The following is a 14,798-nucleotide window of genomic DNA, read 5'->3' as shown; positions in this document are numbered from 1 at the left end:
GCTATTGTTGGCGCAGCATTCCCTCCAGGGTGAGCTATTGTACAGTACATTACAGTTTAATGACAAAATTAAGATTGCAACCAACAGAGAGAACACAGGAGAGGAAAACGCTTGTGAAGCAGTCTGACATTTAATAGAATTATCCCACCTTTTATTGGCTGTGCTACTACTTATGCGTATGGTAGTATTAGTACAGGACAGGCATTTTGCCACAGGTTTAGCCAAATGTTTGTATGATTTATGATGAATTAAGGCTGGGAATTGCAAGGGACCTCACGATCCGATATTATCACGATACTTAGGTGCCGATACAATATGTATTGCGATTCTATATGTATTGTGATTCGATACTGTGATTGTATTGTGATTCGGTGTTCCAAACATATTGCTCACCATATGTTTGCTGCAGAGGGACAAGAAAGAGCCATGAGAAAATGAGTTTTGATCAGTCATGAAAATAAAAGGGCTGAAAACAAATTGGACCCCTGTTTAAAAAGAAGATGGAGAACAAGCTATGAAGGAAAAATACTGGAGTTTTGGTGCAGGTACAGTCAACTAGCGCAAAAATAATATTGCAATATTGTCAAAATGATACGATACGATATAGCGTCAAAAATAATATCCCGATTATGTAACTGTATCGATTCTTTCCCCCCCAGCACTATTATGATTCATCCTCTGGATTTGATGGCTGAGCATGCAATCTGTTTACAGGATGTGTGGAAAGAGGGCTCCCTTACTACATTCTTAGAAAAAAAGTGCTATCTAGAACTTAAAAGGTTTCTTTGGCCGTCCCCATAGGAGAACCCTTTGAAGAACCCTTTTGGGTTCCAGGTAGAACTATTTTGGGTTCCATGTAGAACCCTTTCCACAGAGGGTTCTACATGGAACCCAAAAGGGTTAAACCTGAAACCAAAAAGGGTTCTACCTGGAACCAAAAATGGTTATCCTATGGGGACAGCAAAGAACCCTTTTGTAACCCTTTTTTCTAAGAGTGCACTCAACTGTAAAATGTCACGAGGGGTAACAGAATGCATAGGTTTTCACACCAGATGCTACTGCCACAATAACAACCACTGTTCACATGAACCAACCAGTGTCTTTATCGGAGATGCTATTTGATTTGGTTAGTCAATGGTCACACCAGTGGATTCTATTGGCAGTTTGGTCGACACCCTTTAACAATCCATGACCAACCCAGCTGAAGAGACGCTGCATTAGTTTTAATTAGGAATTCACCAGCATCATTCATTAGATCCTTTATTCCCACCACACCGTCACACAGATCCTATAATTACAGAGCCTGTTGGAGGGAAATAATGCAGCTCGGCTTTGTGTGGGGTAGAGAGATGACTCAGGGAGGGAGGGAGAGAGAGAGCGGAGAAGTAGCGGGAGAGGGAGAGAGGAATGCTATGGAATACTAACACACTTGCTGTCTGCAACAAAAGCCAGGCTTCCTGTCTGACTCAATGTGTCATCGTTTGCCCATATACAGCACTGTCTTCCAGCCTTTTTTGCTTTGTCATTGGCTCGCCTTGGCATGGATTTCTGCCCAGTGGTGTTTTTTGAGGCCGGTGCATCTCAGAACAATGTGTATTGTCTATTTACTGCTTTTATAAACTACAAGTTATTAAAGTTGAATAAACAAAGTTTAATTCTATATGCAAGGTGAACAAGAATGTTTTATTATGACAGGATATTGTGTCAATACTCAGAGTGAGAGACTGTGATTGATCTTATTGAGGGATCTTTGACCTATTTTATAATGATGTAATATGCATAATCGATAAGCGTGTGTGTCCTTGCGCAATGCATTGGCCCTTTCATGCTTCTATTTTTGCCTGGGGTGAGTAAGCAGGCATGTCGGGTTGAGTTGTGAGCTGGATGTGAGGGAGAGGTCTAGAAGTGACAGTGGCAATCGCCCATGGAGGTCCGCGAGCTCTAAGTCTTACTGTGCAAAGGTCAGACTGTTAGCAGCGCTCGCTCGCACTGATATTTGGCTGGAGAGTCACGGCAGGCACCCGGTAAGCCTTCTCTGACAGGGCTCTCTCTTAATGAAGTGTGTTATCTGGAGCCTGAGTAATGACATTGAGGAGACTACTGCTCGAAGAGACACTTCCTCTGCCATCACAGGCCCAATGAGGACAGAGAGAGTGACTGAGGCTGACTCTAGCAGCCCAGACTGCCCTGGTCTAGCCTGGCCTGAGGTGACCTCCGCTCACAGCTCAAGGGTCATACTGTTCTTAATGGTGAGGGGAAGGGACATGTCTTCTTGTCCTCTGGACTGGAGAGATCCAGTGAGATCCAGTAGCAGCAGCAGCCATCAGGTGGTGTCCAGGCCAACAGCAGCATGTTACCCACGCATGGCCAGATGTGTCTTATTCCCAGCAGGCCTAAGCCCCCTCTGTGTCAGGAGCTCATTTAGGGAATCCTCTGCTGTTCACCCACACATCACGTTGTGCTTTGCATGCTTCAATCGTATGCATTTAAGGTCGACTACTCCCATCTGTCAGACAACCAAAAATAGACATGCAGAGCTCTGACTACGCTGAGGGCATCATGAACATCTCTGGTTGCTATGCAAATGTAGACAGTGGGAAATGCTAGAGATATGGATGTGCTGTAGATACAAATGTGGATTAACCACATTATCATCCCATCCAAGGTCACTAAACAGTCCTCATTGGCTGACATGTTATCAATAGCAGTGTGACAGATTCATCTGACACATGATATGCTTGACCTTGAAGCGTGTTCCTTTAAAAGTTTGCGTGAAGACTTATGAGTTTATATGAGTTTGATTGTGAGGAGCATGTGTGTTGACTGACCCCATTACAAAGCTCCATTAAACGGCCCCAAGTGAGCCAGTGGGGAGGGTGTGAGGTGGCACGTGAGGCCTGTTTGTCCCTGGCATGGGGAGGGAGAAGGAGAGGGAGGACAGTGGAGCGATCAGCTCCACCATTAATCTCAGTTCTCTCCCTGGCACTGATGTATCACCTCCTCATCCACATCACAGTTATTAGTAAGACTGGGAGATGCAATCCTCTTAATATGTCACACATGTCATGCCTAGAAGCCACAGCTTCAGCACCTGAATGTGTATATCCTCTTCAGCTATTAAAATGCAATGGCACTGAGTGATAAATAGATCATTCACATTTATTGATTGCATTTCTTTTCTGTTATAGCATTGCTTTGAAGATGACTTTTTACATTGGTACTGATTCATGATATTGTAATAATTGTAATAATTTAGACTGTAGTTTCCTGATGTTGCACAGTAATCTGTGAGGGGTTCCAGTGTGTCAGAATTCTAGTCCACCCAGTTTCAGTACATATGCTTATCACAGAACCACTGCCATTATTCTAGTTAGCTGACTAACAGACACAGTGTTAAGCTGACAGCCTGACTGAGTCTGCAGTATATAACTCCCAGGTTGTAGGTAGAGATGTGTATTAGTTGCCTTGCCTGCTGGATGGATCACCACCCTGTTCCAATGAGCTGTAATCATCCCTGGTGTGTGCTTATGCTAATACCAGCAGCCCTTACAAATGCCTTAAGCTCCACCAGAGGGAAAACAACTTATTATGGTAGTGTGCAATGTTTGCTGGAAATCCAAATAACGTATCTTTCTGGAATAATTCAGAGAGGGTGGATATTATTATGGAAAACATGTTGGTTTGAGTGACTACCCGAACGGTTTTGGCTATGAACTAATGCTAATATGACCCCTCTATGGAAAGATGAGGCTCTCACGAGCACGATGGTGTTCTACGTTTTTCTCTACGACCCCCAGAAGCGTCACGGGACTTGTCTGAAGTAGGTACCGCCTATCTGCAAACTTCTATCTGAGGCGTCCAAACAATTTGGGCTACACACTAATATGACCCCATAATCGAAAGGTGAGACTCTCACGAACACGTACATGTTGCCTCACAAGACTCATCTTAAGGTAGCCCGGTACCAGTTAAAAGAATGTATGGAAGTGCAGTACCAGTCAAAAGTTTGGACACACCTACTCATTCCAGGGTTTTTCTTTATTTTTACTGTTTTCTACATTGTAGAATAATAGTGAAGACATCAAAACTATGAAATAACACATATGGAATCATATAATAACCAGAAAGGTGTTAAACAAATCAAAATAAATTTTTTATATTTGAGATTCTTCAAAGTAGCTGCCCTTTGCCTTGATGACAGCTTTGCACACTCTTGGCATTCTCTCAACCAGCTTCATGAGGTAGTCACCTGGAATGCATTCCAATTAACAGGTGTGCCTTATTAAATGTTAATTTGAGGAATTTATTTCCTTCTTACTGCATTTGAGCCAGTCAGTTGTGTTGTGACAAGGTAGGGGTGGTATACAGAAGATACAGCCCTATTTAGTAAAAGACCAAGTCCATATTATGGCAAGAGCAGCTCAAATAAGCAAAGAGAAATGACAGTCCATCATTACTTTAAGACATGAAGGTCAGTCAATACGGAACATTTCAAGAACTTTGAAAGTTTCTTCAAGTGCAGTCGCAAAAACCATATAATAATAATATGACATTTAGCAGACACTTTTATCCAAAGCGACTTACAGTCATGCGCGCATACACATTTTTTGTGTATGGGTGGTCCCGGTGATCGAACCCACTACCTTGGCGTTACAAGCGCCGTGCTCTACCAGCTGAGCTACAGAGGACCACAAGGACAGACACGTCAAAGCATACTTCCTTTAGATTTATTTTTTTACTGTCTGTTTTGCCATGTATGAATATGTTATTCAATGCGTTTCTATGGGCTAATAGCATTACGTATTTTGGGGGGATACTTACAGCAGTCCTAACATTCTAAATCAAATAGCTAAAATGATCCTTGGTATGACCATCTTAAAACAGTTCCATATGTTAGCTTAGTTTAAACCCGGGACCTTAATTAATGCCGTTAAATCCCTTCTGTTTGCCATCTATCATATGCAATTCTTCTCAGCATAGTATACTGTATATAGAGTATTATGAGTTTGACCAATCATCATACTTATACTGTGTGATACTTGGTTAACCTTCATTAAACTTTAGAATATCACGCAGAGGTGCTGTAACACACCATTTGTCTCTCTAAATGTACAGGCCTAGAGGTACAGTAATTTTAGGGAGAAGAAACACTTGCATTAAACTCAGTGTAGAGGGTCTGGACTCCATAGGGAGGCTGAGTTAGTCCATAGGAATCGCACCTTTGGCTGTGGAGAATATAGGAGACTGACGGGGGCATCAGATGTGCAGTAGAGAGTCAGTGGAGGAGTGTGCCCACTGTGCCCAGTCCTCTGTGCCACTGTGTGGTGTGCCAGACTGCTGCTCTGAGGGCAGCATGCCCACACGCAAGCAAGGGAGGGTCACCACACTGGGCCAGTCCATCAGTCTAACCCAGCCAGATCTCAGCACACTTAATCCACTCTCTCATTGTTCCTCAGCTATGGAGGGCTTCTGGCCCAGACTCAGCAGATGGCTGTGGTGGCTGTCATCAATATTGGATGAATCCTAGATGTCTCCACAGGTTCTGGGAAATATGAAGCGCATTTCTCTATCAGTAATTACCTCCCTCTTCCCCTTAGTCTCACACTCAAACTTTGGCAGAGGTTCACCCTCATGTCCTGATGGAGTTGTTGAGTTCCTGGGATGGCCCACTTATGTCCTTTAAGTGGGGGTATTTCCTCAAAATTGCCTGCTTACAGAAATTTGTTGTGCTCTTTTCTTGTGTTCGCTGTCAGTTCCTCATGTTATTGTTTTCTCCTTGTCTTGCAGCGGGATGCTAAAGGACAGTATCTGTTCGACCTGATCTGCCACCACCTGAACCTACTGGAGAAGGACTACTTTGGCATCAGATATGTGGACCCAGACAAGCAGCGGGTGTGTGTGTGTGAGTGCCTGCGTGCGTGCTTGCGTGCGTGTGTGTGTCCCTGTGCTGGATGAAGCATACTGCAGTAAAGGTGACGGTTCAAAGAGATACAGGGCCAGATTGAAGATTCATGTTATTTACTTTCTTTCATAACACACCATTTCAGAGTGACACTCGTTCCATCAGCAGCAGCAGCAGAGCACTGAAGGGTATTACTCTCTCTCAGAGAGAGCTTGTAGCGGCACTGCTTGATTCATGAAGAATTTACATGTGCTCAGATTGTGTCTTTTAGCCACAGAGACAAGACACCGGTCCTGCTGATCCTGCATTTCCAATGCTGCCACTCAGGGCTATTTCAGTGGTTGTTGTTGTGGTGATGAGGTGGTGAAGAGAGGGGCTTGATGGAGTTAATGTTCCCAGAAGGACAGGGGGATGAATCAGGGCCTGATATACTGGCAGAACCAGAGTTACCTTCAGCACTGAGCTTAGAGAGTACTGCCACAGTGTGTGTGTCTGTCTGTCTGTCTGGCCAGGCCCAGGCATACTGGTGTAGTATCATCTGATAGAACATCCATTACTGTCATTTATAGACAGAGAGGTTATCTGTATGGGCCTTTACTGTTCAATTTGCTTCAGCATGATGTTGATTTAATGAAACAAATCAGGACTTGATAGCATGAATGATGGTGTGTTTTAGATCCAAAGCTGACATGACATGACACAGGCTTTCACACATCTTTAGATGAACGGTCATTCCTGTCTATTGCATTTAACCTGCTAGCTTTGTAGAGTGATATGAGCGTGGTGTCAGGAGTAACAGCTCAGCTCAGCTGTAATTAAGGCAGTAGAAGCAGGATTTTCAGACGTTTCACTTTTGTCACACTTTGATCATGTGTCTTTTTTGTTGTTGATGCAGCATTGGTTGGAGGTCACAAAGTGTATTGCCAAGCAGATGAAATGTAAGTATTTTGAGTGTCTTCCTGTTCACACTATGATAATTCTGCTAATTGAGCAATTATAGTTTTCATCAGCATGGGGTCTCTAATGACACATCATGTAATCTGACTAATGGGCGGCAGGTAGCCAAGTGGTTAAGAGCGTTCGGCCAGTAACCAAAAGGTTGCTGGTTTGAATCCCTGAGCCAACTAGGTGAAAAATCTGTCGTTGAGCCCTTGAGCAAGGCACTTAACCCTAATTGCTCCTGTACATTGCTCTGGATAAGAGTGTCTGCTAAAATGTAAATGTAATGATTGTGCATTTGAATACAGATGGTAGGAAGTTACTGTATTATGATTTCAACAGATCAAGATTCTCCATTTGACTGTGAGTATGGACAGAAAAGATGAACTGTCCCTCAAAAAAACTCACATAAATCCTAGCAGAAGATAATCCACACTAAGGTCTCTCACCCACTCTCTTGTCTTTGCAACTCATCATCAACTGTGTCTTGCTAGTTGTGGATACAGAGCTTAAGTGAGATTCCATTAACCTAATCTATTGTATACTGTGCTATGATATGAAGTAAAGATCTAAACTCATTTTCATTTATGGTAATCATTTTTCAGTGCCACCTTCAAAGATTGGTTAATTCATGGGAGCTGTTTAAATTGAGTAGCCATTTGAAATGCTAATATGTTAACTGAAATGGTTTAATCAATTCATGTTAGCACTATGTTAGAACACTTTTGCAAGGTGGTGCTTTTAGAGCATTCTTTCAGTTAATCATTTGAACTCTGACCATGAAATGTTCCTGACTATTTCGTTCTCCATTGCTGACTCAAGCCTTTGTCCCCCAGCCCAGCCTCCGTTCACCATGTGTCTCAGAGTCAAGTTTTACCCTCCTGATCCCGCTGCTCTCAAAGAGGAAATAACCAGGTAGGACTTTGTGTGATACTCAGCAAAGTAAAGAAATGCCAACAACCACTCCCCCAGCGACAACTCTGGGCTCCTCTAGTATAAAGAAGAAGTCAGGTAAAGCAGCCATGGCTTTGTGTATCAAAGATTTTAATAACTTTTGACTTTTCAAAATCAGTTTCAAAGCACCCTCTGTTGTTTACCACCTTCTCTCACACTTTTCTTTTTCTCCAGAAATGTTTGCGTGCTGAATGCACAGACAGTATTTTTAGTTTTTCTAGACATTATTGAAGGGCCTCCATAATTAAAAAAGTCTGAGCATTTTGTGTCTAAAATAGTGCGATAAATATTAAAAAGAGACGGTGCTGTTTGAAGTAAAGTTGAGATGTATGTAAAAAGCCTTCCTAAATAAGCTGGCGGGAGAGCCTGTTCTCAGAAATGTCTGCTAAATTGGGAGGCTGTGTAGCTGGCCTGTGCTCTGCGTTGGTCTCTCTGGATGGCTGACTGGCTGACTGGCTGGCTGTTGAGGGAAGGTAGGGAAGGAGGAGGACTGAGGGTCAGTGACTGCTAGCAGACTCCTCTAAATGATACATGATTAGCCCCCAGCTAGCTCAGATTGGAATCATTTTTGCACTGTTCTTCGCCTGACTCCCTCATCCCCTATGCAGTCTGCAATGAGGTCACCCAGAAAAGCCTCTCTGTGCCCTCAATAGGGCCTTTAAACACCCTCTGATATGTTCTGATCTCTACCACCTGATGATAACATCAAATAAGCAAGTACAGTGCATTTGAAAAGTACCCCTTCACTTTTTCCACATTTTGTAACATTAAAGCCTTATTCTAAAATTGATTAAAACACATTTTTCCTCATCAATCCTCATCAATCAATTCCTCATACACACAATACCCTATAACGATAAAGCAAAAACAGGTTTTGGGAAATTTTTACAAATGTATCAAAAATAAAAACAGAAAAATCAAATTTACATAAGTATTCAGACCCTTTACTCAGTACTTTGTTGAAGCACCTTTGGCAGCGATTACAGTCTTGAGTCTTCTTGGGTATGATGCTACAAGCTTGGCACACCTGTATTTGGGGAGTTTCTCCCATTGTTCTCTGCAGATCCTCTCAATCTTTGTCGGGTTGGTTGGGGAGCATCACTGCACAGCTATTTTCAGGTCTCTCCAGAGATGTTCTATCAGGATCAAGTCCAGGCTCTGGCTGGGCCACTCAAGGACATTCAGAGACTTGTCCCAAAGTCACTCCTGCGTTGTCTTGGCTGTGTGCTTAGGGTCGTTGTCCTGTTGGAAGGTGAACCTTCGCCCCAGTCTGAGGTCCTGAGCGCTCTGGAGCAGGTTGTCATCAAGGATCCCTCTGTGCTTTGCTCTGTTCATCTTTCCCTCGATCCTGACTAGTCTCCCAGTCCCTGCCGCTGAAAAACATTCCCACAGCATGAGGCTGCCACCACCATGCTTCACTGTAAGGATGGTGCCAGGTTTCCTCCATACGTGACGCTTGGCATTCAGGCCAAAGAGTTGAATCTTGGTTTCATCAGACCAGAGAATCTTGTTTCTCATGGTCTGAGTGTCCTTTAGGTGCCTTTTGACAAACTCCAAGCGGGCTGTCATGTGCCTTTTACTGAGGAGTGGCTTCCGTATGGCCACTCTACCATAAAAGCCTGATTGGTGGAGTGCTGCATAGATGATTGTCCTTCTGGAAGGTTCTCCCATCTCCAGAGAGGAACTCTAGAGCTCTGTCAGAGTGACCATCGGGTTCTTTTTTTCCCCCGCAAATATATATATATATATATACATATACATATACATACATATACACATACATACATACATATAAATACATATACAGTGGGGAGAAGAAGAATTTGATACACTGCCGATTTTGCAGGTTTTCCTACTTACAAAGCATGTAGAGGTCTGTCATTTTTATCATAGGTACACTTCAACTGTGAGAGACGGAATCTAAAACAAAAATCCAGAAAATCACATTGTATGATTTTTAAGTAATTAATATGCATTTTATTGCATGACATAAGTATTTGATACATCAGAAAAGCAGAACTTAATATTTGGTACAGAAACCTTTTTTTGCAATTACAGAGATCATATACAGTGGGGAGAACAAGTATTTGATACACTGCCGATTTTGCAGGTTTTCCTACTTACAAAGCATTTAGAGGTCTGTAATTTTTATCATAGGTACACTTCAACCGTGAGAGACGGAATCTAAAAATCCAGAAAATCACATTGTATTATTTTTAAGTAATTAATTTGCATTTTATTGCATGACATAAGTATTTGATACATCAGAAAAGCAGAACTTAATATTTGGTACAGAAACCTTTGTTTGCAATTACAGAGATCATACGTTTCCTGTAGGTCTTGACCAGGTTTGCACACACTGCAGCAGGGATTTTGGCCCACTCCTCCATACAGACCTTCTCCAGATCCTTCAGGTTTCGGGGCTGTCGCTGGGCAATACGGACTTTCAGCTCCCTCCAAAGATGTTCTATTGGGTTCAGGTCTGAAGACTGGCTAGGCCACTCCAGGACCTTGAGATGCTTCTTACGGAGCCACTCCTTAGTTGCCCTGGCTGTGTGTTTCGGGTCGTTGTCATGCTGGAAGACCCAGCCACGACCCATCTTCAATGCTCTTACTGAGGGAAGGAGGTTGTTGGCCAAGATCTCGCAATACATGGCCCCATCCATCCTCCCCTCAATACGGTGCAGTCGTCCTGTCCCCTTTGCAGAAAAGCATCCCCAAAGAATGATGTTTCCACCTCCATGCTTCATGGTTGGGATGGTGTTCTTGGGGTTGTACTCATCCTTCTTCTTCCTCCAAACACGGCGTGTGGAGTTTAGACCAAAAAGCTCTATTTTTGTCTCATCAGACCACATGACCTTCTCCCATTCCTCCTCTGGATCATCCAGATGGTCATTGGCAAACTTCAGACGGTCCTGGACATGCGCTGGCTTGAGCAGGGGGACCTTGCGTGCGCTGCAGGATTTTAATCCATGATGGCGTAGTGTATTACTAATGGTTTTATTGAGACTGTGGTCCCAACTCTCTTCAGGTCATTGACCAGGTACTGCCGTGTAGTTCTGGGCTGATCCCTCACCTTCCTCATGATCATTGATGCCCCACGAGGTGAGATCTTGCATGGAGCCCCAGACCGAGGGTGATTGACCGTCATCTTGAACTTCTTCCATTTTCTAATAATTGCGCCAACAGTTGTTGCCTTCTCACCAAGCTGCTTGCCTATTGTCCTGTAGCCCATCCCAGCCTTGTGCAGGTCTACAATTGTATCCCTGATGTCCTTACACAGCTCTCTGGTCTTGGCCATTGTGGAGAGGTTGGAGTCTGTTTGATTGAGTGTGTGGACAGGTGTCTTTTATACAGGTAACGAGTTCAAACAGGTGCATTTAATACATGTAATGAGTGGAGAACAGGAGGGCTTCTTGAAGAAAAACGAACAGGTCTGTGAGAGCCGGAATTCTTACTGGTTGGTAGGTGATCAAATACTTATGTCATGCAATAAAATGCAAATGAATTACCTAAAAATCATACAATGTGATTTTCTGGATTTTTCTTTTAGATTCCGTCTCTCACAGTTGAAGTGTACCTATGATAAACATTACAGACCTCTACATGCTTTGTAAGTAGGAAAACCTGCAAAATCGGCAGTGTATCAAATACTTGTTCTCCCCACTGTACATATCCTTAAAAATATATATATATTTCCCTTTATTACTTTCCAACCCCACCACCCCTTCCCTAATTGGAGTAAACTAGTGAACAACAATGCTTAGGCCTCTACTTCCAGCTTATACATACTATATACATTTTATGGACACAGTCAATTTTACAATAATTCTATTTTGTTTGTTTTTACTCATAAACTTCCTGTACCCCCAACCTCTCCGATCATTTTCATGATGTCTATCCGGTTTGCTTCTATATGCCATATCTTCCTAACTGTGCTCTTTCACAAAAGCTCTCAACCTATAACCTATATACTTATTATGGACACAGTATGCACCTCCCTGACCAAGGCCCTTCTCCCCGGATTGCTCAGTTTGGCCGGGCGGCTAGCTCTAGGAAGAGTCTTGGTGGTTCCAATCTTCTTCCATTTAAGAATGATGGAGGCCACTGTGTTCTTAAGGACCTTCAATACTGGAACTTGTTTTGGTACCCTTCCCCAGATCTGTGCCTCGACACAATCCTGTCTCGGAGTTCTACGGACAATTCCGTCAACCTCATGGCTTGGTTTTTGTTCTGACATGCACTGCCAACTGTGGGAACTTATATAGACAGGTGTGTGCCTTTCCAAATCATGTACAATCAATTGAATTTACCACAGGTGGACTCCAATCAAGTTGTAGAAACATCTCAAAGATGATCAATGAAAACAGGATGCACCTGAGCTCAATTTCGAGTCGCATAGCAAAGGGTCTGAATACTTATGTAAATAAGGTATTTCTGTTTTTCATTTGTAATAAATGTGATGAAAAAAAAACATGTTTTCGCTTTGTCCTCATGGGGTATTGTGTGTAGATTGATGAGGAAAATGTTATATTTAATCCATTTTAGAATAAGGCTATAACGTAACAAAATGTGGAAAAAATGAAGGGGTCTGAATACTTTCCGAATGCACTGTACGTGTGCAATTGAGTATGAGTGTGTTTCTTGTGTCTGTGTATTGGTACATGTGTGTTTGCTTATGTCTATTACAATGTGTGTATGTGTTGAAAGGAGGCACACACACCTAGCCTGTTTATATGAGGTGTTTGACATCTCATATTCATTACTGTCTAGCGATTCATTAACTTAGGTGTGATGAAATGAACATAGAATGCAGAGTGCAGATAATGAATTGTGCGGATTTTGTTTGGGTGACAGGTTCTGATGGAGTGGGAGAGGGAGGAGAGAAGGAGTGGCTGAGGAAAAGAGTGATAGAGAGAGTGGTAGAGAGGGATAGACCACCTCATCTAGTTGGAGACCAGGGAGATGAAGGGTGAAAGGAGGGTAAATGATAATAATCAATGACAAGTCTAGTTCAATGTTGTTTCCTTATTAATCAAATACTGAAAGGATACTGTACACTATATAGCACAATGGTTAGACCACACAATGAGGGAAGAGGATAGGGATGGGTAAAATATTAATTTCAATTCACGGCTGTCCTTCAACAAATCTACCGACAGCAGAGATGTGAAAGGCAGATGAAAAGACAAAATAAATGTAGGGCAGAAAATTGGCACGATACAGTATTGGTCATTTACTGGTGTCACCCAGAGAGAGAATGGGAAGTTGCTTTTTTGTCATATATGGCTCCTTAAGTGATATGCTATTAACTGTGGTGGAACTGGTCTATATTACAAAGTTACAGCCGAGCATACGTATCTTCTCGCATTCACATGGGTTCTCCTGGGCTCATTTAGGTGTTGGTTGTGGGAAGTTGGTGTCAGGGGAATCTGGGGTCCATTTGGTCGTCTCTCCAAATGGTCCATTGAACCGTTTTTTTCACGTTACATTCACTTTCAGAATCTTTAAATGGACAAACCTGTACAGAAACCATTGCTAACACCTGCATTGTTCCAGGTGTTAGTCTCAGTCTGCAGCCAGTGTAGCTGGTGTATCTGGCAGACAGTGCTGCTGTGTTCTGGGAGGCCCTGGTCCCATCTGGGTTCTAATCTGGATGCTTGAACAGGAACACAGTCAGTCGACAATAGCGGCAGTTTGCCTCAGGACCTCCCATACCAAACCCTGTCCCCAAAACTCATTTAAACATCCTTTCCCCTGAAACAGAAAGCACATTTTGTGCAAAATCTTTTTTTATTTTTTATTCAAAGCACCCAAAGGGAATCTGAAAATCAACATTCTTTTGAGTTTGTCAGTGGTGATGTCTTGCCACTGAATTGTTTTGCAGTAGATCTAAAAATAAGTGTCTGTAATATTGAGGAATCTCATTAAAGTAGACAGGTGACTGAGTTTCATGACCTCTGACCTTCTTCCCCCTCTCTGTTCTGGTCACAGATATTTAGTCTTCCTGCAGATCAAGAGAGATCTGTACCACGGCCGCCTCCTGTGTAAGACATCGGATGCTGCCATGCTGGCTGCCTTCATCCTGCAAGGTACAGTGACAGGACCTGACAGGCTGGATTTGCCTGCCCCACTCTCTGGACTGTATTTTCAAACTGTATTCCCCATCATAGAGATAAATACCAGCCGGGAAAAAAATACCTGGATTTCTTATAAGGATGTTGTGTAATCAGTTTGTAATGCAGATTAAATGCCCTGAGGGTTTCTTACCTCCGTATTGACTGATCTCTTCTGTATGATAAAAAGCATGAAATTAGAATTTCATGCAGACAACACGTGCACCTCCATACTAATTTACACTGTAAATCCATAGCTGACAAAGAAAGACAGGACGGCTGATAAGTAAGATCAATGCTTTGAAACGTGGATGTCATGCTAGGTTATAAGGTCTTCTGATTATCAGGCATCTTGCTATCAGCACTATCGTTAGCTATATAAAATCAAATCAAATTGTATTCGTCACATACACAGTTTACAGCAGGTATAAAAGGTGCAGTGAAATGCTTATGTGCTAGCTCCCTCAACAATGCAGTACATCATTCTGTAGCAATTATGACAATACAAATTGTCACGTCAAAAATAACAAGTAATAGAAGTAATAGGAGAGGTAGTATGCATAGTAATAATGGACTGTATTACACTGTATTTACAAATATAAAGTTGGTCACGCAGTGGAATACATAGTATATAATAGAACAGCAGCTTTGACTGTGTGTGTGTATGTATGTGTGTGTGTTCTGAGTGTGTATGGGTGCTTGTGTGTGTGTGTGTGTTTGTGTGTACGTTTGTGTGTAAGGGTTGGATGTGTGGGTAGTTAGTGGAAATCATCACTAAGGTGCAAATAGTCTCTAAGGTGCAGGTCTGTGCAGGGAGACAGCTAGGGTTAGCTGTTCAGCAGTCTAATGGCCTGGTGGTAGTAGCTGTCTCTGAGCCTGTTGGTCCG

The 14,798-nt window shown here is 42.7% G+C and overlaps 1 protein-coding gene across 2 annotated transcripts in view; it reads left to right on the top strand.

The window, feature by feature from the left end:
- The window catches only part of LOC311136816 (FERM domain-containing protein 5-like), a gene marked incomplete at both ends in the record, with an annotated part of 101,543 nt that overhangs the window by 70,130 nt on the left and 16,615 nt on the right, over positions 1–14,798 (top strand). The window contains 4 exons of one of the 2 annotated variants that reach the window (XM_084171104.1): positions 5,788–5,892; positions 6,798–6,840; positions 7,678–7,756; positions 13,790–13,887. In XM_084171104.1, coding sequence (XP_084027230.1) covers positions 5,788–5,892; positions 6,798–6,840; positions 7,678–7,756; positions 13,790–13,887 — 325 coding nt within the window. The remainder of the gene's footprint in view (positions 1–5,787; positions 5,893–6,797; positions 6,841–7,677; positions 7,757–13,789; positions 13,888–14,798) is intronic. The other variant, XM_084171105.1, reaches the window with a different exon arrangement.

The sequence above is a fragment of the Coregonus lavaretus genome (assembly GCF_964263955.1).
Source record: "Coregonus lavaretus genome assembly, chromosome: 11".
NCBI classification, from domain to species: Eukaryota; Metazoa; Chordata; class Actinopteri; order Salmoniformes; family Salmonidae; genus Coregonus; species Coregonus lavaretus.
The sequence above is the reverse complement of the archived record's forward strand: the minus strand, read 5'-3'. Positions and strand labels throughout refer to the sequence as shown.